Source organism: Callithrix jacchus, chromosome 11 (assembly GCF_049354715.1).
Source record: "Callithrix jacchus isolate 240 chromosome 11, calJac240_pri, whole genome shotgun sequence".
NCBI classification, from domain to species: Eukaryota; Metazoa; Chordata; class Mammalia; order Primates; family Cebidae; genus Callithrix; species Callithrix jacchus.
The window spans coordinates 115,640,328-115,664,448 of record NC_133512.1 but is presented as its reverse complement, the minus strand read 5'-3'; the positions used below and the strand labels follow the sequence as shown (position 1 = coordinate 115,664,448).

The window sequence follows — 24,121 nt, the reverse complement described above, 5'->3', positions numbered from 1 at the left end:
CTGAAAGCCCCAAAGTGAAGGGCAGTAGCCCTTAGGGCTGGGCTGAGGAGCACCAGGCAGGAACAGGAAGGCAGGGCTGGCCATTTCAACTGCTTCTTAGCTAAGCCCACTGTGGCCACTTTTATCTGGAACTGCTGTCTGAAACTAACCCCGCCTCCCTGCACCCGCACCCCCAGCCTGAGTAACGGGGAAGGGCCCTGAAGAAGAAAGCCTGGCCCTGTGAGGTCACAGGATGCTGCTCTAACGTGGTGTGGTGGGTGGGGTAACGGGGTATGTTGACTCACACCTCACGCTGGGCTCGGGCTGATGCCAATACGAGAAATAAAATCAACATGTGTGGATGCTTTCTGCATATCAGATGGCACCACCTACATATATTTTTTTTTTGAGACAGAGTCTAGCTCTGACACCCGGAGTAGAGTGCAGTGGTACAATTTCGGCTCACTTCAACCTCCGCCTCCCAGGTTCAAGCGATTCTCCTGCCTCAGCCTCCTGAGTAGCTGGGATTACAGGTGCCCACCACCACGACCAGCTAATTGTTTTCGTATATTTAGTAGAGATGGGGTTTCACTGTGTTGGCCAGGCTGGTCTTGAGCTCCTGACCTTGTGATCCGCCTGCCTCAGCCTCCCAAAGTGCTGGAATTACAAGCATGAGCCACCACGCCCGGCCTTACATGATCATATTTAGCCCTTGCTGTGGAGGAGGACACAATACCTATTTTCCCTCCAGAGAAGCCCAGGTCAAGGAACAAGACTGAGATCACAAGCCTAGCCAGTGTTGAAGCTGTGGCTAAATCCAAGCCTCTTAGCTGCAGAGGTGTCTAAGGCATCAGCAGAAATTTCCGTATTTCTTCTCTTCACCATCATAGCAAAACTTTTTTGTCAAAGGAATTTTTTTGAGATGAAGTCTCACTTTGTGGCCCAGGCTGAAGTGCAGTGGCATGATCTCGGCTCACTGCAACCTCCTCCTTCCAGGTTCATGCGATTCTCCTGCCTCAGCCTTCTGAGTAGCTAGGACTACAGGCACATGCCACCACGCCTGGCTAGTTGTATTTTTAGTAGAGACGGTGTTTCACCATGTTAGTCAGGCTGGTCTCGAATTCCTGACCTCGTGATCTACCCTCCTTGGCCTCCCAACATGCTGGGATTACAGGTGTAAGCCACTGCACCCGGCCCATCAAAGGAATTCTTATGTAGATCTATCATACAGAACAGTTAAAGGTAGGCCTTCCTGAAGAGGGTGGATGTAAAACTCCCCCCAAATTGGTCTCCTCTTCATTTTCCTCTCCAGATATGCACCCCAAGGCCTAGGTGGCCCCCACCACAGCTCGCAGAATACCTCCCGCAGGTTTCAAAGCCACTGGCCCCAGCTGCTGCTGTCAGTGAAGTCTCATAGCCCAAACCCCTAAGACAGTATCTCATTGGCCCTGCACTCACCCACTCTGAATGAAGTGAGAGGGAGAGATGGGGAACAGAAGCACTTCTTCCCTATCCACAGGTCAGTGGGAGAAACTACATCTTCCCACTACCTACTCTGGCCAAGGCCTGGCTCATAGGGGTCCTGGTACACCTCAGCTCCCTGTTGCAGCTCAAGACCCCATTAGGAAGGAGCCAGGTTTATTTGTGCATTACTAGAAACTGCTCCTCAGGACCAGAAGGCTACAGCCACATACCCGGAGGGCTAGGCGGGACCAGACTGCCTGAGAGGCATGTTTCACTCGTGTAGAGGTGAAGCTGATCTGGCCGGCAAGGCGAGGATGGAGGGCTGCTACAGAGAAGCCCAAGGTTGGCAGGGACTGGTTTTGCAGTAGCATTTGCTAGTCACCTGCTCCAAATATCCATTCTCTGCTTCTTTTTGTTTTTTTGAAATGGAGTTTTGCTCTTGTTGCCCAGGCTGGAGTGCAATGGCATGACCTTGGCTCACTGAAACCCCTGCCTCCTGTGATTAAGCGATTCTCCTGCCTCAGCCTCCCGGGTAGCTGGGATTATAGGTACCTGCCACCATGCCTGGCTAATTTTTGTATTTTAGTAGAGACAGGATTTCTCCACGTTGGTCAGATTGGTCTCGAACTCCCGACCTCAGGTGATACACCCTCCTTGGCCTCCCAAAGTGCTCGGATTATAGGTATGAGCCACTGCACCATGCCTCTGCTTCTTCTTTGTAACTGAACCACTGTTTTTGTTAGACAATTAGGTGCCTGAAATAAAAACTACTCTTCCCTAAATTTTCTTTCCTGCCTCCCTTTCAGCTAGAGTGGCCACATGCTAACTAACTTCTGTTCAACAAAATGTAACTGAAGTGTCACGTGGTTTCTGGGAGGTGCACTCAAAAGGAACCAAATGCTTCTTGTTCCTTCCTTTTTCCTGATGGCTGGAACACCAGCAGCCATCTTGGACCACGAGGCCACATGTGAATGGTGACAGAACCACCATACCAGCCCTCTGTACTTCAATGATATGAGTGAGACATAACTGACGCCTGTCTTACTTAATCCACTACTTCTTTTTAGTTGCTATGAGCAGCCAAATCAAGTTCAACACTTTGGGATACCAAAGCAGGTAGATCACGAGGTCAGGCGTTCAAGACAAGCCCAACCAACATGGTAAAACTCGGTCTCTACTGAAAATACGAAAATTAGCTGGGGGTGGTGGCACATGCACCTGTAATCCCAGCTACTCAGGAGGCTGAGGCAGGAGAATTGCTAACAAACAGAAGCCCTGATCCTCAGCTGAAGGATCCTTTGGGTGGGGACAGCACAGGAGACAGATGCTGCTGCACCTCCCGCAGCCACCCCCTGCTTCCTACCAGGAGTCCCCTCTCCCTCCTGCCCACCTGCCTGCTCTCCCAGGATCCAGGGCCAGCCCCCACCTGCCACCTCCTTCTGGAATCAGGTTAAGAGCCTTAACTTGTTGGAGAGCACAGGCTGGCAGGCAAGACATTAAGTTCTAAGCCAGCCCTGCCACCCACACACTAACCCACTCATTCAGCCAATATTTATAGAACAGCTACTCTGTGCCAAGTGCTATTCTAGATGCTAGGGCTGCAGCTCTGAAGAACGGAAGTGCCTGCCCTCATGGAACTTACAGTCTAATGGGGGAGAGCCAGACAGACAAAGCTAGGAACACACATCAGGTGACGAGTGCTATGGAGAAAATAAAGGTGTGTAGGGGGAAAAGGGTGTGGGGGAAAAGGGTGTGCTGGGGGGAGGTCGTTTCTAAGCAGAACAGCCACAGAAGTCCTCTTTGAGAAGGTGGTATTCATGGAGACAGCTGAAGTGAGGGAGTGAACCACATACATATTTGGGAGAAGAGCTGGTTGTGTGATCTACTGCAAGTCCTTGCATCTGTGCCTCAGTTTCCCCTCTCTGAAATGGTCTGTGAGATAAAGGTTATCCAAAGGCAAGCCACCCCAGCTGGAGGGCTCTGTGGTTCCAACTGGTGTGCCAGGAACAGGCTGGCATGGGAACCTGGCTAGATACAAAGGGCCTCAGTCCTCAGGCAGAGCTCCATGAATTCCAGGTAAGAAGGAGCTGTGGCTTCAGCCTCACACACAGCCAATATGTTCAAGAATTACAGAGTGTGCTAATCACTGGCTTAACTGCTGTCCCTTCTACCTGACCAGGGTCAGGTAGCTGGAAGGTAAGAGATCAGACAGCTTAGACCCCTGTCAGTCCACACATCCTTAGAGGCCTGGCTCTGGGAGGCCCCTGCACCCCAATCCAGGGGTCAAAAAGCATGCCTTTCTCGGCCGCTGCTTGGAATTCTCTTCCCCCTGAGCGGAGGCACACCATCTTCCGGCCATGACAATTGGCGGACGAGGTGCCACCCTGCACCCTGGCCCTGGGAAGTGTGAGGTGGCTGACCCAAGGGGAATAAAGCTACAAAGGAAGAGAGGGTGGTGGTGGTATGTGTCGGGGAAGGGGGTGGGGATGGTGGGAGGTGGCCCAGTAGCCAACCTTAGCTGAGGGTCTGTACTTGCTGCTGCTCCATTGGTTCAGGGTGGGGCCAGGACTCAGAGACAATGCAAGAGCTTGGGATATGGGAGACACAGGCAGAGGGCCACTGATGAATCTACAGCTGAACACTACATTTAGTGCAGCCAGCTATCCTGCAATCATTTTTTTTTTTAGTAGTGACGGGTTTTCTCCATGTTGATCAGGCTGGTCTTGAACTCCCAACCTCAGGTGATCTGCCCACCTCGGCCTCCCAAAGTGCCGGGATTACAGGTGTGAGCCACTGCGCCCAGCCCTGCAAACAGTTCTTAAGCACCTAGTTTGCTAGAGGCCATGGACATGACAGGGGGTCCTCGGCCAGTGGGCCAGTGACAAACATAGACAGGCACAATGCATGACGGCCAGCACTATGGCACAGTATTCCAGGTACCCTTAGGAGCCTAACTCTTAAATAGCAAAGTGGCCCTAAGCCTCAGTTTACCCTGATGGCAGAGGGGTGGGGAGAGAGATGTGTGCATAGTATAGATTTGACACCATCCTAAAAATCCTTTTTAAAGGGGCTTTTGGCCAGGCATGGTGGCTCACACCTGTAATCCCAACACTTTGGGAGGCCAAGGTGGACGGATCACTCAAGGTTAGGTCTCTACAAAAATTAGCTGGATGTGGTGGCACATGCTTGTAGTCCCAGCTATTCAGGAGGCTGAGGCAGGAGAATGTCTTGAATCTGGGAGGCAGAGGTTGCAGTAAGCTGAGATCGTGCCACTGCAATCCATCCTTGGTGACAGAGCAAGACTCCATTTCAAAAAAAAAAAAATGCCAATGCGGTGGCTCATGCCTATAATCCCAGCACTTTGGGAAGTTGAGGCGGGCCTTTCTTGTCCCTATATCTCCTTCCTACCCATGACCTTCTCTCTCTCCTTGCCTTGGTAGCCAGGCTTCTTGTATGGCTTGTCTGTACTCCATGTCTATTTTCTTATTTTCTCCCACTCTTGCTGGTATCTTTTCAGCCTCCAGTGATCTGGTGTCTGCTGCCCTGCCACCCCTTCCTGGATCCAGGATGGTCAAGGGATCAGACCATCCTGGCCAACATAGTGAAACCCTGTCTCTACTAAAAATATAAAAATTAGCTGGGCATGGTGGTGGGCGCCTGTAATCCCAGGCTGAGGCAGGAGAATCGCTTGAACCAGGAAGGGGAGGTTGCAGTGAGCCAAGATCGAGCCACTGCACTCCAGCCTGGTGACAGAGCGAGATTCTAATCTCAAAATAATAATAATAATAATAATAAAGAAGCTTTGGTGAGTTTTTCAAATTCCCAGGAGGGAATCAGCACTGAAAGGGCTGAGTTCTATTCTGGTATCTACAGCTGACACCCATGCACAGGCATATGCCCATCTCCTGGGAAGCCATTTATTGGGAGTCACTGGGAACTTGGGCAAATGAACCCACGTTCCTAGTCTGCAATCCCCCATCTGAAACATAAGCAGGTTGTAGATGATTTCCAGAAGGCTCCCTTGCTCTAGAATTCTGTGTCCTATGATTTTCTGGCTCATTTAGAAATGGTGTGGAAAGTTCCCTTTGCCAGCTGAATTCCACATTGCACAGCCTGCAGGCTGCCTACTCGAAGCAGTCGTATGGCAAGTGTTACTGCAAATATGAAGAGGCTCCTTTAATGGATCCTCTGTGTCAATTTTCTTGAAGACTTTTCTTACAGAGAATGTCTCCATCATGTGGCCTGTGTAGGCTGGGAGTCACTGTCCCGGATCTGCTATATCACTTGATATCTTTTTTTTATTTTGTTGAGACAGAGTTCTGCTCTTGTTTCCCAGGCTGGAGTGCAGTGGTGCGATCTCAGCTCACTGCAACCTCCACCTCCCAGGTTCAAGCGATTGTCCTGCCTCAGCCCCGAGAGTAGCTGGGATTACAGGCACCTGCCACCACACGCAGCTAACATCACTTGATTTCTTAACAGCCCCACAGAGCAAACAGGACATATGACAAAGAGAGACCCCTCCAACTTTGCCTATGTTCCTGGGTCCGGGACACAATAGGAAACCCTGCCAGCTGAGCTCCCTGCCCTGCTTCATGCCCAGTGGGTGCAAACAGGAGATGAGTCCAGAGCTGGGTAAAGAGCTCTGGCTGAGGTCCGATGAAAGTGTCCAGGCAGGCTCAGGCTGGTGGGTAAGGATGGGCTGGGCAATGGCAGTCTTTTTCTCTGATGATGCAGGAATGGCTTCCATGTCGGCTACAGCAAAGCTTGCATTAGCAGCCCTGAAGAGGGCCCCCGCCTCAAAGGGTGTGAAGATGCAGCCCATTCCAGGATAGGAGTCATCTAAGTCCCCTCCCAAGAAGTCCAGTGAACTGTAGACACAGGTCCTCCCACTTCCCCTAAGAGTGAAAAGCTCTGACCTAAGTGCTGAGCCAGCCCCACAGCAGCCACCTGCGTCACAGGGGTCACCAGCCCCACAGCAGCCACCTGCGTCACAGGGATCACCAGCCCCCACAGAAGCCACCTTAACCCCCAGCAGTTGCTCCCACCAGCTCTGGGTGCTGGAGAACAAGCCCACTGGCCAGACATCCCTTCCCAAGTTGCAAACTGGCTTGGGGGCTTCCCTTCCAGGGAGCCTGGAGCCCGGGCTGAGGCCAGCTCCCCTCAGTTCCACAGTCCAGAGTATCCCAGGTGACTGCTCAGCGCCAAGTGCTGGGCTAGGCCTTGGGGGTGGCGATGAGTATATGGCTGGCCCCTCGACAGGCTCACTGCATGGTGCGGGAGACACAGATCATGGAACACCTCTGTGTTCTCCCTAGGAAACCAGGGAAAGCGTAGCCAATGCATGAGGGTGGCTAGGAGTGGCACCTCCCCGCCCTCCCCGCCCACATTCCCCCACGCCATCCCTTGGCACCTTGTTTTTATTCCTGGAGTCAGAGTCTCCCTCTGTTGCCCAGGCTGGAGTGCAATGGCGTGATCTTGGCTCACTGCAACCTCCTCCATCTCCCAGGTTCAAGCAATTCTCTTGCCTCAGCCTCCTGAGTAGCCTTGACTACAGGTGTGTGCTATTACCATGCCAAGCTGATAATGTGTTTTTCTTTTTAGTAGAGACAGTCTTACTAGGTTGCCCAGGCCAGTCTCAAACTCCTAGGCTCAAGCAATGCTCCCACCTGGCCTCCCAAAGCTGCTGGGATTCCAGGGTGAGTGGCCACGCCTTGCCACCATGGAGCTTGCTCTTCTCTCCCGCTCTGAGAGCTGATCTCCTCCCTAAAGCCTTCCTTCCGGCCTTTCACTGACCCCATCTCAAGAACCACCATCAGATTCCCACCCCTCACCCCACCAGTCCCTCATCTGCATCTCCCCCTACACCCTACAGTTCATAGAGCCTCAGTCACACTCAACTGACCCTTTTAATTTTAAAATCCCTATGTGAAAACCCCACCTCCTTCAGGAAGTTTTCTCCAGACCACCCCTTCCAAATCCTACCACACTTTCAGAGATGCCTCCCTCTCCCCGACAGAGTGGCACTGGGGCTTCAGCTTTTATTACCATACATCCACTGATACCCACAAACATTAGCAGAATTCTGATGCTGGGGGGGGTCCCTTAAACCCACCAGCTGAGTGTTTTCACCCCACCAAGCTGCTTTTCTGTTGCCCAGAATTCATCCATTCAGTATCAGATTGAGAGCATTGAATTGGCCTGTTATTTTGGCACCTGAGCAACATGGAACCCCAGATATCTTATCATGGTGGTACTAGAGGTCTCTGTGGTTTTTATTCTATCTCACACAAAAGGAAACTGAGGCACAGAGGCATGATTTACCATTGTGGTTCTGCCAAATGGTTATCAAACCAAAAAGCACTGAAAGGGGGTCTGACGAATTATCCGGCCCCAAAAGTGAACGCTTTCTCTGCTGTAGGCTGCATGGTCTGCCCATATTAGAAGGTAAGCTGGGGAGAAGGGTGGGAATGGACCTGTCTGGGGATAATTCCTTTGTTACAGAGACTCAAGCTATAAATCTTTCTTGCTTTGAACCAAACCAGAGAATTCAGCAGGTGGGGGGCAGTGTTTACGCTATTCCTGATGACAGCAGCCCAGGCAGCCACACCTTAAGAAGAACAGATGAACTGGGCGCGGTGGCTCACGCCTGTAATCCCAGCACTTTGGGAGGCCAAGGCAGGCAGATCACGAGGTCAGGAGCTCAAGACCAGCCTGAACAACAAGGTGAAACCCCACCTTTGCTAAAAAGACAAAAAAATTAGCTGGGCGTAGTGGCACGCCTGTAATCCCAGCTCCTTGGGAAGCTGAGGCAGGAGAAATTGCTTGAAACCGGAAGCCAGAGGTTGCAGTGAGCAAAGATGGCGCCACTGTGCTCCAGCCTGGGTGACAGAGCAAGACTCTGTGTCAAAAAAAAAAAACAAAAAAGGACAGAAGATGAAACTGGCCTTACTGAGTCCCTAGAGGATAGTGTAAAATGCACCATACCTACTGAGTAGACCAAGTTTGCCACGCACCCCCCCACCCACCTTTTCTAGCCTCAATATATGCAAATCATCACCATCATCATCGTCCCCCACCCCCAACTTAGCACTTTTCTAAATGCTTCCCGACAGTGCTGCATGTTGGAATAAGTGCGGTGCTTGGCTAGGCCAAGTTACTTGCTGGTTAGGGCAGGCACTGCATGGTCATTTTTGTTTGCCACATACCAAGCTTGTACCATATGCATGCCCTGTGCTAGGCTAGAAGTGGTGCTTCATGGAAGTGACATGGTTTCTGGCAGTGCCCAGGTGCCAGGAAAGAGTCCCATCCTTGAAGCCAGCAGTGAGCTAGAGTCGACGTTTTGCCCACTGTTGGCTTAGGAACATTGCCTTTTAGGGCAGAACAGTGAGGGTCTGGTCTCACAGCACCTCCCACTCCTCAAAGAAAGGGTGGCTCAGACTCCTTAAGCTCAGGAGCACTAGGGAGTAACCCCTCTTTCCTGACACAGCCCAATGCCCTTCTGGGTAGTTCTAAGAGGCTTCCCAACAAAAGGGTCATGTGAAGGCCCACCCTGAAGTCCAGCTGTCCTCAGAGTACCATCGGAGTGTCACCACACTCCGATGTCATCTCAACCCTGCATGTCGTGCGGCTCTTCCATGACTGCCACCCTGAAAGCTGTTCTGACTGTCCCTCACACTGCAGCCCCTCTTCCAGGCACACACACCCTTCCCCTGCCAGAGTGCCCTTCCCTGTCCTAGTCAAGCTGGTGGAGTCTCCCACCAGCCACGGGAGGATGTCCAAGCCTGCCTGCTCCCTGAGTGCCAGCCCCTGCCCACTACTAAAGGTTTCCTATGGTGCAGAGGAGAGACTGTGCTGCCCTCCCATCTCCCCTGGCCCCTTAGAGTCCAGTCCCAAACTGCCAGCACCTGCTTGTGGCAGTCCCTTCCCTGTCTGTGCATCCCACAGTCCTCCTGGCCCTAGGGTGAGAACACCACCTCCGCTCTTTCTTCCTGCAGACACATGCTCAGGTGGGCAAGAGAGAATGAGAAATGCTTCTCTCTCCCGGGGCTGGGCCGACTCCTGCAGTTCCTAGGGGCTTAGTGACACCTGCTCTGGTTGAGTTTGCAGCCATTGCCTATCCCCACAAAGAGAAGGAGTAACATTTCGCCTTGAGAAGAAACAGGGAGGGTATGTTTCTGAGGTGCAGCTCAGAAAGACATGAGAGACACGTGCAGTTTCTAAGGTGGGTCTAAAATGCAGCCCCATCCTCTTCTAGGAGAGAGAAGTTCCCGTTTGCACAAGAGGGTTGGGGGGGGGTCTCACCATCGTGGCCACGACCTAAGAAGGGATTGCTTTGGCGACACGGAGGTAGAACCCCCAGTCAACCAAGTGACTCTGGGGCTGTGGAAGGTCCCCTTACGTCCCTCTACCTGCCCCAGCACGGACTCAGGGGGTTGAGCCTGCACATATGGCTTGGAAAAACCTCTCTGCAAACGGGTAAGCACATTGCCCGCGTAGGCCGTATCTGGAGGCTTGTCACCTGCTTCAGGGACTTCCCCGGGAGCTTCTCGCCTGCCGCTTTGCCTGGAATTAACGGATACACAATACGGCCCCTCATTCCCTCCAACACGAAGCAAAGGTATATTCAGACGCCGAGGGTCCCGCAAAAGCGTGAAGCCTCGTGGTGCCCTGTTTCCCTTTTCTTTCCCAGCAAACCCACTTAGCACCGGCGCGCCCCTGTCTGCCCGAGCCGAATCCACCGCCTACTCCTCCAGTGTGGATACTGGAGACGAATCCACGCTCGCGCCCTGCACCTGCCGCGTTGTGGAGTTTGGAGGGGGCGTGGATAGTGCAAGGTCAGGGCCCCGTGTGTGGACCCGGGGGTAGCAGGGCTGCTCCGGGTCGGACCACGCGGCGCGCTGGGCTTCCCTACAGCGCGGCTGGGCAGGGGACGCGAGGACACAGTAGGGGTCCCGGCAGAGCCGGGGCAGGCCACTCACAATTCTGGGAGAGAGACAGCGCCGGCGGCGGCGGCAGCAGCAGCAACAGCAGCGCCGAGAGCACCAGCGCACAGCGCATCGTGTCTCGCCTCGAGGCCAGGAGCAGGTGGCTGCGGGGTGAGCGGAGGGTCCGCGCGTCCGGGTGGTGGGAGCGTGGGTGCCGCTCAGGGAGGCCTGTGGGTGGCTCCCGCGGCCCGGCGGTGGCCTGGGGCTCCGGAGTCGCGCTGCGGCGGCCCTTCCTCCCTGCTGCTGCCGCAGAGCCAAGCTGGGGCGCACAGCCAGCGGCAGAGGAGCGGCGGCGGCGGCTGCGTCCTGGGCGGCGTCTGCGCGGCTGCGGCCCCACTGGCGGCTGGGGCTACTCCCGGCTCGTCCCGTCCGCGCCGGCCCCCGCCCCCGTCCCTCCCCCTCCCCCTCCCCCTCCCCCTCCCCCTCCCCCTCCCTCTCGGCCTCCCTCTCGCCCTCCCCCTCCCCCTCTCTCTTCCCCTCCCTCTCTTCCAGAAGCCCGCCCGCCGCGGCAGCGGCCGGGCCGGGCGGGGCCGGGGCTGGGCGGGCGCTGGGCCGTGAACAATGAGCAGAGGAGGAAACTCCGCCCTGGAGCGCCGCGGGCGGGAGGCCGGGCGGCCCCCGCGCCTTGGGGGGCTGTGAGTGTGTGCGCGCCGGCCAGGGCGGGGGGCTCCCGTGGGGCAGTCGTGCCCCGCCCACGGGTGTCCCGAACAGGTGTCCCCCACTAAGTGCTTCTGAGGGGCCCCAGTGGGATCCCCCCCGCACGCCCAGGTCCTCACACTGCGCGCACATCCGGAGCGGGCGGACCTCCAGCCTTGCGTGGCAGCCGATAACCATGCGCGGCCTCCCCGGCTGCGGCGCGTTCTGCGGCGACCCCGGAGAAGCTCGCCTCCCACCTGCCAAGTGCAGTTCACCTACCGGCGGGCCCCCACCCCGCACGACTTCTGAGCGGGTCTCTGCGGCAGGGTGTGCACCGGGCAAGCTGGACGAATTGACTGCTTCACCTCTCCAAGGCTAGGGTCCTTACCTGTGAAATGGAGATGGTGGTTAAAAAACAACGGCAACAACTTCACGGATGAACGTGTACCGGCTTTACGTATGTTAATTCGTTTACTCTTCACGACACCCATTTTTTTTTTTTTTTTTTGAGACGGAGTTTCGCACTTGTTGCCCAGGCTGGTGTACAATGGAGCGATCTTGGCTCACCGCATCCTCCGCTTCCCGGGTTCAAGTGATTTTCCTGCCTCAGCCTCCTGAATAGCTGGGATTACCGGCACGCTCGGCTAATTTTGTATTTTTAGAGACAGGGTTTCACCACGTTGGTCTGGCTGGTCTGGAACTCCCGACCTCAGGTGATCTGCCCGCCTCGGCCTCCCAAAATGCTGGGATTACAGGTGTGAGCCACCGCGCCCGGCCCACGGCAACCATATTTTTAGCCTCATTTTGCAGACAGGGAAATTGAGTCAAAAAGAGGTTAGGAGGCCGGGCGCGGTGGCTCACACCTATAATCCCAGCCCCTTGGGAGGCCGAGGCGGGTGGATCATGAGGTCAAGAGATCAAGACCATCCTGGTCAACGTGGTGAAACCCCGGCTTTACTAAAAATACAAAAATTAGCTGGGCATGGTGGCGCGTGCCTGTAATCCCAGCTACTCAGGAGGCTGAGGCGGGAGAATTGCCTGAACCCAGGAGGCGGAGGTTGCGGTGAGCCGAGATCGCGCCATTGCACTCCAGTCTGGGTAACGAGAGCGAAACTCCGTCTCAAAAAAAAAAAAAAAAAAAAAGAGGTTAGGAAACTTGCTGAGGTCACATAACGGGTAAGTGGCAAACCTGCCGCTGAGACTGGTTTGGAGAACGGTGCCCCGTGCCTAGAATATAGTAATTGCTCTGCAAGAAGTGGTTATTGTCTTATTCCTGCTCTATAAAGAACAGCAATAAAGAGTTAGGGCTTTTGGGTCAGAAGAGACTTGGGCTCAAAACCTAACCATGCCAATCTATTAATTGTAAAATCCTAGGCAGGTTACTGTCAGTACCTCGTTTCGTTTCATCTGTAAAACAGGGATAATAACACCTACTTTAAAGATTGTTGGTAGACTTAAGAGTGATCATACAGGATAATACTTAGCCTAGGGCCAGGAACACAAAAGTCTCAGTGAATGAAGCTGCTCGCCCTCCAAGTGTGGATCAGAGATATCTGCACACTGGGGCTGGGGCTGGGTGTTGGAGAATTCCATAAACTGAGTTTATCCGGTGAAAGAACAAAGAAGGTCCTCTCCCCTCCCCCACTTCTCCCCCCGCCCCGCCCCCAAAGTTGCTTGGGAGACGCAAACCCCAGGCCCTCCTGAAAAAGAGGCACATCAGCGGAGCCGGGATGTGGAGGGGGCGAGGGATAATTAACCTTGGAACCCGGGTACGGCGTGAATTTGGCTCACGTGACTCCGAGGTTGCTAACCTGGAGTCTCCCTGCCAGATGGGGTTGGGTGGAGGGGTTTTCCTCAGGATCTAGCCGCGTCCCTGGGGCAGGGGAGTCCGTGAGCCCCTGAAGTCGGCTGCAAGCAGGCCTTGCCTGCGAGGCATTTCGTCGCTGGAGCCGCGAAGGAAGCGCTGGCGCCCTGGCTGGGGTTCCGTGGCAACCGGCCTCAAGCTTGGGAAGGGCTGACGGGGCTGTTTTCATCAGGAAGTTTCTGCAGGATCGTTCTGGCCCGGTTTTCCACACCGCATATGGGAGAGACAGAGGGTGTTCCCTGTGAATACTCTGGGATATGTGTACGTGTGAGACTATCTTTGATGCTTTTTTTAGTACTGTTCCCCTGACATCATGTCAACAAAAGTCTTATTTCTCTTCTGAAACCAAGCTATATATATATATATATATTGTTTTTTTTAAACTGGGATTTTAAAAATGCATATAGCACGCTGTCTGATTTAAACAGTGTTTTTGAACTCAGTGATTCAATTTCTCTAAAAACTCAGAAGCAATAAAAAAAAACGTTAACTTTGTAAAGAGAGTGTATATTTTGAAGCTTAGGGCATTTTAAATTCACATGATTTGGGACTGGTGCAAAATTAAAATGAGAGCAGACATCTGGGCTTAGAGAAGACACAGAAAAGTCAGAATTGTGCTGGGACTCTCCCCAGTATCCAGCAGCCCCCTCGACTTATGCACGGTGGGTTTCTGGAATGAGGTTGGCTGGGTTCAGGGGTCACCTGTGGCCAGTGAGATGAGCTGTCCCCAGGTAATTGGCCTGTGCCTTTGGCCCCTTTAGCCTTGCACTCCAGCTTGTGACCTCACTGGCCCAGAACACCTGAGCTTGTATCTGAAACCCAAAGCATTTTACAGATGCTGTTTTTGAAGTTTCTCATCAGGAAGTTTCTGCAGGATCATTCCTTCTGGGATTTGCTGCATTTTTTTTTTTTTAGATGGAGTCTCTGTTACTGAGTCTGGAGTGCAGTGGTGAGACCTCAGCTCACTGAAACCTTTGCCTCCAGGTTCAAGTGAATCTCTTGCCTCAGCCTCCAAAGAACCTGAGAATAGAGGTGCCCGCCACCACGCCCAGTGAATTTTTTTTTAATGTTTTGTTTTGTTTTGTTTCGTAGAGACAGGGGTTTCACCATGTTGGTCAGGCTGGTCTCAAACTCCTGACCTGACCTCAGGTGATCCACCCACCTCGGCCTCTGAAAGTGCTGGGATTACAGGCGTGAGCCACCCAGCTCATTTTGGTGATTTGTATACATGCATTAGCTCCCCTAATAGACATTCAGCTTCTTTAACATGGGGTCTTTCTTTTATTTATTTATTTATTTTTGAGACAGAGTCTTGCTGTGTCATCAGGCTGGAGTGCGGTGGCGCAGTCTTGGCTCACTGCAACCTCTGCCTCCCGGGTTCAAGCGATTCTCCTGCCTCAGCCTCCTGGGTAGCTGAGACTACAGGCACACGCCACCATGCCCGGCTAATTTTTGTATTTTTAGTAGAGACAGAGTTTCACCATGTTGGCCAGAATGGTCTCAATCTCTTGACCTCGTGATCCACCCGCCTTGGCCTCCCAAAGTGCTGGGATTATAGGCGTGAGCCACCATGCCCAGCCAACACGGGGTCTTCCTTATTGGTCCTTTACTTCCTCAGACCATCAGGAACAGCTCATCACACTTTCATCAAGCACATGGGTTTTCTGTCCCATGGGCGCAGAAGCCAACACTATGAAGCATTTTGAGAAAGTAGCAGCTTTAGTTGCAAAACCGGTCCGCAAAGAGACAGGAGTGAATTCAAATCTGTCTCCCTGGTCAGGCGCGGTGACTCATGCCTGTAATCCCAGCACTTTGGGAGGCTGACATTGGCAGATCACCTGAGGTCTGGAGTTTGAGACCAGCCTTGCCAATATGTTGAAACCCCTTTCTCTACTAAAAATACAAAAATTAGCCAGGCGTGGTGGCACGCACCAGTAACCCAGGTGCTCAGGAGGTTGAGGCTGGAGAATTGCTTGAACCTGGGAGGCGGAGGCTGCAGTGAGCTGAGATTGTACCTCTGCACTCCAGCCTGGGTGACAGAGTGAGACTCCATCTCAAAAAAAAAAAAAAAAAAAGATTTAAGAAGATGTATGGAAATACAAATTTTTTTTAAATGAAAAAAGAAATCTGTCTCCCCTATTTGGGGTCTGGGGCAAATTTATAGGATCAGAAGGCAAGGGAAAAGATTTAGGAATGTTGGCTTGGCAGCGTCTGATTGGAAGGCTTTAAATTTGACCATTTACAGAAAGGTATCTTGAGGTGGACTTTTAGCCCTGCATCTTCCAAGCCTTGGGACCTCTGGCTTCTGAAAGAATTCTGGCATTCAGGTTCAGGTCAAGTCTCTTAATCTTTTTAGCTCAAGGGAGAATTCATTGTTTTTAAGGGGTTGTTAGAGTTCCAGCTGTTGCTCATGCTGGGGGCAATGGTGACCTGTAGTTTTTGGCTCTGTTGTACTTAAAACATAACATTTTGTTATCAACAGAGTAAGTCCAGTTTGGGCTTGTCCCTCAGTTATACCACCATCCTACATATAGATACAGATAAAGATCTATAGTACAGATCTTGAATGCAAACATGAATGTCACCTGGAAAATGTGACACAGGAACCTATGGCACAAGTTTGCATATTTTTCCATGGCCCCTGGCTGTGAATCTTAGAGGTCATCATAATTCTCTGCCCCAGATGCAATTTGTTGATGTTGCTTACCTCAGTGCAGGCTCAGTAAGTCTTCTTGAACCTCATCCTAAGTAATATCGATCCCCCAGTCACAACATCTGCAGGTGAGACAGAGCATTCCCTACCACATCCCCCAATAAAAGATGAGTGCACACTTGTATCTATCCTGGAACCACAGCTCCTACTCGTAAGGAGCCAGGGATGCTCTTACCTAGGCTTTCTAATCAGTGACCTCTGAGTTCCTTGTGAGCAGTGTTTAGTTCATCTTGGAAACCAGTGCCCAGTATGGTGATGTCTGACCCCAAGCAGATACATGATATTCACAAAGGCTGCATAGATGAAGAAGAGGTTGGATTTTATCTCCAAGGTTGGGTTATCCCTGACTGCAAGTCATGCAAGTCTATGAGTATCAGTTGGGACTCAAGTTGGGCAGCTCACCCCAAAGTCATGCCCTTATGTATTATTATTCAATGGCATCTACTCTAATCAGCAGAGCGTGCTAGGTTCTGTGCACTGTGCCGAGAATGCAACCCTGTACACAAACATGTCTAATGTGTGGTAGGAGCTGTAACACATGGCATGGGCAGGCACGGGGGAAGTGGAGAGGCTGGCTCAGCCCCACCTGGGGAGGTCAAGGAAGGCTCCAGAAGTTTTGGAAGAGTTGTAAGACTCCAGCAAGGGAAGAGTGAGAGAGAAGGCTTTTTGGGCAGGTGGAGCAAGATCTGCAGGTATTTTGCCCTCAGCAGAGCAGAGGATTTGTGGGAGTGATGGGAGATGGGGCCTGGGGGGTGAGTAAAGGTGAGATGCTTACAATGGAGAGTCACTGAAGGATTTTAGCTGGAAGGGGCAAGACCAGCTTTCCATAAGAGAAAGGTCATTCTAGCTGCAGTGAGCTTAGGAAGGGTGGGCCGATGTGAGGCAGGAGGTGAGCACAGCATTTGGGGAGGTTAGTTCAGCTGTCCCTAAAGGGCCTGCCCTCAGACAGTGGCGGTGGGAAAGAAGAGAAGGAGCCTGATGGAAGAGGTATCTGAGGGGTTGGCACTGATACAGGACTCAGTGACCCATTGGATGTGGACATGGTGTGTGTGGTGTGTTGAGGGCAGAAAGACGTAGCAGGACTGCATGAATTATCTCAGTGCCGTGGATGGAGGGAGCGTACATGGAACAAATCATGATGGAGGATAGAAGAAGAGAAGCGGATGTGGGAGAAGAAATGATGAGTCCAATTTTAAACAGGCTGACTCTGAGACCATGGCCCTGTCTCAAAGTTACATCCAAGGCAAGACTCAGGGGCCATGTCTAGAAAATCTTTCCTTTTTTTTCTCCCTCTAATAAATAGAGATAGGGTCTTGCTGTGTTGCCCAGGCTGGTTTCAAACTCCTGGCTTCATGTGATCCTCCCAGCCTGACCTCCCAAAGTGCTGGGATTATATATGTGAGCGACCACACTTGGCCTAGACAGTGTGTATCTGTGACAGGGAAGCTCAGACCTGCAGTCAGGACTGGAAATTCAGATCCCAGAATCACAACCAAGCAGATGGGGTTGCAGCCATGACTTTAGATGATGGGCCGGGAATATTCTGCCGTGGAGAAGAGAAGAGGCTGAAGGCAGAGCCCTTCAAAAGATCAACATTAAGGAATGGGCTGAGGAAGAGGAGATGGAGAATGTGTTGCTGAATAGAAAGTCAGCCAACAGAGAAGGGGCCATAGACACGGAGGCAGGAGAATGTTTTAATAAGAAGGAGGTGGTCAGGTGCGGCGGCTCACACCTGTAATCCCAGCACTTTGGGAGGCTGAAGTAGGTGGATCACATGGTCAGGAGTTCAAGACCAGCCTGGCCAAGATGGTGAAACCCCATCTCTACTAAAAATACAAAAATTAGCTGGGTGTGGTGGCACATGCCTGTAATCCCAGCTTCTTGGGAGTCTGAGGCAGAGAATTGCTTAAACCCGGGAGGCAGAGGCTGCAGTGAGCCAAGATCATGTCGCTACACTCTAGCCTGGGCTACAGAGGAAGACTCCATCACACACACAGAAAAAAAAAAAAAAAGGAGGTGGTCGAGTCATCTGCTACAAAGACTGAAATCTACCAGCTGAGGTTTATAATGAAAGGTTTCTTGGCCTGGTGCAGTGACTCACACCTGTAATCCCAGCACTTTGGGAGGCTGAGGCAAGCAGATCATGAGGTCAGGAGAGTGAGACCATCCTGGCTAACACAGTGAAACCCCATCTCTACCAAAAATACAAAAACATCGGCCAGGCATGGTGGCACGTGCCTGTAGTCCCAGCTACTAGGGAGGCTGAGGCAGGAGAATCGCTTGAACCGGGAGGCAGAGGTTGCATTTAGTTGAGATCGTGCCACTGCACTTCAGCCTGCGTGACAGAGCAAGACTCTGTTTCAAAGAAAAAAGGGGGTCCTTCAGGTGAAGTCTTCACTCACTCAACTCATCAATAATGCCGGTTCCAGAGGCAGCTTAGAACTCTAGCTCCTGTTCTAACAGTCCATTGCAAGCATCTGTGTCCCATAGCTGTTGGTCTTACAACTCAAAAAGCCACAGGAGCAAAAGATGTGCCATGGAGATGAACTGGGGGAGGGAGTTAGTCGATTCCTACTTTCGCTGAACTAAAAGAAGCCCAAGGCATCACCTTCGGCTCAGTCTTTGCCATACTCTACAACCTGCTTTCCATTCTCACTCAGCCCCTGACCTTGTCTCCCATTCCCCTGCCCTGTGCAATAAAAACAGCGTGCAGTTACCTTCCTCCACCTCGGAGGCTGACCAGGGCCAGAAGCAGCACTTGAATAGCACTACATGGAATTTTGCCTGTATCCTGGGCATGATGCTAAACACTTTACTTTCTTAACATGATTTAATCTTCATATGTCTGGAAAGGTAAATATGTTACCTTGATCCCATTTTACAGATGAGCAGATGAAAACTTTATTTCCCTAGGATAACCTGAAGGCAGACATGTGAGAACACATGAGACTCTGTTCTCACATTTGATAAAATAAAAATTTAACCCGAATTAAATTTAAAGGAGTTTAATTGAGCAATGAACGATCCCCAGAATCACAGCAGATTCTGGATACTCCAGCGCAGCCACGTGGTGGAAGAAGATTTATAGACGAAAAAAGGGAAATGATGTACAGAAATTGGAAGTGAGGTACAACACGGTTGGATTGGTTACAGCTCAGTGTTGGTCTCGTTTGAACACAGTTTGTACACTCAGCAATGCATGAATGGTTGAAGTATGGCCATTGGGATCAGCCAAGACTTGGCTGTTGTTACAGATGCACACTTCTAAGTTAGGTTTTAAATTTTGTCTATTAAGCTAGGTTACAGTTATCCACAAGGACTCAAATATGGAAGTAGGAAACCCTTCTCAGGCTGTATTTAGTTTGCTTTAACACATTGCTATAAAGAAATACCTGAGGCTGGGCCGGGCGCGGTGGCTCATGCCTATAATCCCAGCACTTTGGGAGGCCGAGGTGGGTGAATCACCTGAGGTCAGGAGTTCAAGGCCAGCCTGGCCATCGTGGTGAAACCCCATCTTTATAAAAAAAATTATCAAAAAAGAAATATCTGAGGCTGGATAATTTATAAAGAGATTTAGTCGGGTGCAGTGGCCCATGCCTGTACTCCTAGCACTTTGGGAGACTGAGGCAGGTGGATGACCTGAGTTCAGGAGTTAGAGACCAGCCTAGCCAGGCTGGTGAACATGGTGAAACCCCGTCTCTACCAAAATTACAAAAAATTATCTGTATGTGGTGGCGGGTGCCTGTAATCCCACCTACTTAGGAGACTGAGGCAGAAGAATCACTTGAACCTGGGAGGTGGAGGTTGCAGTGAGCCAAGACTGTACTCCAGCCTCGGCAACAAGAGCGAAACTCCATCTCCAGAAAAAAAGAAGAGAGAGATTTAGTTGGCTCACAGTTCTGCAGACTATTCAGGAAGCATAGGACCAGTGTCTGATCAGCTTCTGGAGAGGCCTCAGGAAACTTACAATCATGGTAGAAGGCAAACGGGAGGCAGGGGTATCACGTGCCAGAACAGGAGCAAGACAACGAGGGAGGAGGTGCTACACGCTTTTAAATGACCAGATCTCACAAGAACTCACTCGCTATTGCAAGGCCAGTACCAAAAGGGATGGTGCTAAACCATAAGAAATCTGCCCCCATGATCCAATCAGGTCCCCCTAGCCCCACCTCCAACATTGGAGATTACATTTCCATATGAGATTTGGGTGGGGACACACATCCAAACGATGTCAATGTGGCTTCATTATGTGGCCCTGCTACCTGATGTTTACATGCATGTGTCTAGCTTCCCTGACGGGCTGTGGCTGCTTGAGGACAAAGCTGTGGCAGCTCTCCTTTACCCCCTTGGCAGTGCCTGGCTCTTGCATCCTCCCCTGCCTTCCCTCCACCTGCCACAAGAGAGGTGGTCTCAGAGTCAGATGGAATTTCATTTCGCACCTGCCCAAACTCCCTAATTCTGGCCCCAACTAATCTTTCCATCCTCTTCTCCCACTGCCTGGGAGAAAATTCTCTAGATTCAACTATGACACTCACTTTCACTCTTTTTTTTTTTTTTCTCAGATGGAGTCTCGCTCTGTCACCCAAGCTGGAGGGCAGTGGTGCGATCTCAGCTCACTGAAACTTCTGTCTGCTGGGTTCAAGCCATTCTCCTGCCTCAGCCTCCTGAATAGCTGGAATTATAAGCACTTGCCACCCTGCCTGGCTAATTTTGTATTTTTAGTAGAGACAGGGTTTCACCGTGGTCAGGCTGGCCTCCATCTCCTGACTTCAGTGATCCACCTGCCTTGGTCTCTGAAAGTGTTGGGATTACAGGCGTGAGCCACTGCGCCTGGCCTCACTTTCACTCTTGAATGCTTTTGATGTTGCTCTTTGTGCCTGGATTTGACCTGCTCCCACCTGCCAGTGATCTCCCAGCCTATTCTGACCTGGGCGCTGCCCCTTGGGTCAGGAAGAACCATTTCCTCCTCTGGATTCCCTTTGCTTTGTGCTGGTGCCTTCATTCTCTGTCTGACTTCGCGTGCCTTTTGTCAGTTAGGCACACAGACAGACTTCAAGTTCTTTCTTTGAGGGCAAGAACCTCACTCTGTTTGTTTGTGTCCGTTCCATTCTCAGCCCAGCATCTGACCCAGGTTGAGGGCTTGGTAGTTGCAATATTGGCATCAATAACAAGAATAACGTGAAAACATGCCAGGCACAGTGGCTCAAGCCTGTAATCCCAGCACTTTGGGAGGCCGAGGCAGGTGGATCACGAGGTCAAGAGATCGAGACCATCCTGGTCAACATGGTGAAACCCCGTCTCTACTAAAAATACAAAAAATTAGCTGGGCATGGTGGTGCGTGCCTGTAATACCAGCTACTCGGGAGGCTGAGGCAGGAGAATTGCCTGAACCCAGGAGGCGGAGGTTGCGGTGAGCTGAGATCATGCCATTGCACTCCAGCCTGGGTAACAAGAGCGAAACTCCATCTCAAAAAAAAAAAAAAGAATAACGTGAAAACATGAATACTATCTGACATCCACCAATCCTTACTGTGTGTGCTAGCTCTGAGCTAGGTGTTTTACACGGATGGGCCCACTGGATCTTCATAACAACTCCACGAGGTAAGTGCTGTTATTAATCTTGTTTGACTGATAAGGAATCGGAGGACTTTGGAGAAATTAAGTAACTTGCCTGAAACCACACAGCTTAACAGTTCAGGGTTCATACCTAGCAGCCTGACTCCTAAAACTACTACACTATTCAGAGCGTGAGTAAGTGTGTGGCTGCAAAGAGATAGTCATTGTATTACAACTTTGCCTTCTGTGTCCCATAAATATGGCTAAAAGATGAACTATCTGCCCCAGGAGCAATCTAAAATATATGATGCTAGTGTTTTTGCTTTTGTTTTTTTTTTTTTTTTTTTTTTTGAGACGGAGTCTTGCTCTGTCGCTAGTCTAGAGTGCAGTGGCACAATCACGGCTCACTGCAACCTCCGCCTCCCAGGTTCAATCGATTCTCCTGCCTCAGACTTCCAAGTAGCTGGATTACAGGTACCCGCCACCACACCTGGCTATTTGTGTGTGTGTGTGTGTGTGTGTGTGTGTGTGTGTGTGTGTGTGTAGTTTTAGTAGAGACGGGGTTTCACCATGTTGACTAGGATGGTCTCGATCTCTTGACCTCATGATCTGCCTGCCCCAGCCTCCCAAAGTGCTGGGATTATAGCGTGAGCCACAGTGCCTGGTTTTGTTTTTTGTTTTGAGAGGGAGTCACTCTGTCGCCCAGGCTGGAATGCCCGTCACCACTCCTGGCTAATTTTTATATTTTTAGTAGAGATGGGGTTTCACTGTGGGCCAGGCTGGTCTCTAACACCCGACCTCAGGTGATCTGCCCACCTCAGCCTCCAAAAGTCTTGGGATTACGGGCCTGAGCCATTGTGCCCAGCCAACTACTAGTGTTTTTATAAATTCAAGGAAATGATTGGTTTACCCACACAATCTCTTGTAATCACTTACCCAAAGTCATTTGTAAGCTTTTCAAACCCACACCACCCTGGATCCCCAAAGAGGCCCACCCAACCTGAGTAAGAATGGACATGTATTTAGCCTTAGTTTCCAGTTACTGAGCCTTTATTTTACAATACACAAGAGACCATACCCTGCATTGAAGGCAAACACACACAGAACTTTCCATGTAATCACAGGATCCTTCTCAGCTTTGGGCTACTTCCTCCATCTGCACAAATCAGAATTGCCACTCCACCCCAGTGTTTTCACACTATTGTTCCCCACCTCTTCCTTTCACATGCACAGGGAGCTTCCTAACTGTCTTGATTGGTTAGTAACTGCTATGGCGGCAGGGCATAGTGGCTCACGCCTGTAATCCAAGCACTTTGGAGGCCAAGGCTGGCGGATCACCTGAGGTCGGGAGTTCAAGACCAGTCTGACCAACATGGTGAAACCCCGTCTTAAAAAAAAAAAGTAATTGCTATGGGGTTCTATTCACCTTTCCTGGAAGTTTGATTCACAAATCAAGCCCAGATGTATGCAAGTCCATCATGCTTTCTGCTCTTAGAGTGCACACTCTGTTCTCAGGGCCTTCAGTTTCTGGGAAAAGTATCTAGTCAGGTGTACTTCCCTCAACAGTAAAACTAGAGCAGCCCTGCCGGGACTTGTGGGGACAGGGCTGCAGACCCGCTAGAGCAAACACACGGCCCAGATACAGAGCAGTGACAGCAACACACGAGGCTGGGATTTAGCCGTGGAGGTTCCCATGATTTCATTAACCTCTGAAGCACTGTTCTTCCCCATGTCACTGGGGCACTTGATAACAGTTGCACACTCAAAGCTGGAGTTGTAAGATCTGCCTGTCTGGGCAGGAAGACAGTCAGAGTCCACAGCTCCAAGAGGGCCAGCCTGCAGCAGAGGCAGCTGAGGGGCTGAAGAAAAAGCAGAGCCACCTCTGCCTACACCGTCACACATGCTGTTTGCAGGGGCCATGTGGGAATTCCAGGATTCTCAAGTTGGAAAGAATCCTGACCATCAAGTAGCTTGGGGGCTTGAGTAAAATCATGGACTTAGAGAATCAGAGATCATACAGAGCTCTTGCCTTCTCTCCCCTTATAGCACGGGTGGGTCATGCATTTCCACATTGGTTTATTTGTGTGTGCAGTAAAATCCCCACCCCATGACACTCAGAGCTCCCTGAGACCTCGGGCCATGTCTCTGTCTTCACACCTATACCTGGGGCCTAGCCTGTGCCTGGCCTTAGTAGGTGTTCAATAATTACTGGCTGGATAAATGAATCATCCTCCAAAGGTAGTTTAAAAAGCAAAAAGTCATGTTCTTGTGCTTTGTTTACCATCAGCTGGCTTATGATATCAGGACCCCTTTTTTTTTTGAGACGGAATCTGGCTCTGTCACCCAGGTTGGAGTGTAGTAGCATGATCTCGGCTCACTACAACCTCTACCTCCCAAGTTCAAGCAATTCTCCTGCCTCAGCCTCCCTGCTAGCTGGAATTACAGGCACCCGCCACCAAGCCCAGCTAATTTTTGTATTTTTTAGTAGCACAGGGTTTTGCTATGTCCACCAGGCTGGTCTCAAACACCTTATCTCAAGTAATCTGCCTGCCTCAGCCTCCCAAAGTGCTGGGATTACAGAAGTGAGCCACTCCGCCCAGCGCCCTTATTACTTTTCAGAGAGGATTTGGAACTCTGGAGGCAAAAATTGTTGAAGAGCTTTGAAAAATAAACATTCCTTGTAGCTATAATGTATTGCTATGTTTATATTATTGTTTACAGTCTCTGATGGGCTTCACACAGTGGGATATCTAATTCTGACCAGGGCAACTCATTTAACTCAGGATGAACACCCCATCTTCTATCATAGATTATTATAATTTTTCTGGGTGTGGTGGCTCACACCTGTAATCCCAGCACTTTGGGAGGCTGAGGTGGGCAGATCACCTGAGGTCAGGAGTTTGAGACCAGCCTGGCCTACATGGT

The 24,121-nt window shown here is 51.2% G+C and overlaps 1 protein-coding gene across 1 annotated transcript in view; it reads right to left on the bottom strand.

Annotated features, from left to right (window-relative positions):
* Nucleotides 1–11,261, bottom strand: part of PODXL (podocalyxin like) — a 59,671-nt gene extending 48,410 nt beyond the window's left edge. Inside the window, exons 1-2 of the mRNA XM_002752001.5 lie at nucleotides 10,869–11,261; nucleotides 10,422–10,776 (exon numbers count right to left, since the gene is read on the bottom strand). Coding sequence (XP_002752047.5) covers nucleotides 10,422–10,776; nucleotides 10,869–11,261 — 748 coding nt within the window. The remainder of the gene's footprint in view (nucleotides 1–10,421; nucleotides 10,777–10,868) is intronic.
* Between the last annotated feature and the right edge of the window lie 12,860 nt (nucleotides 11,262–24,121).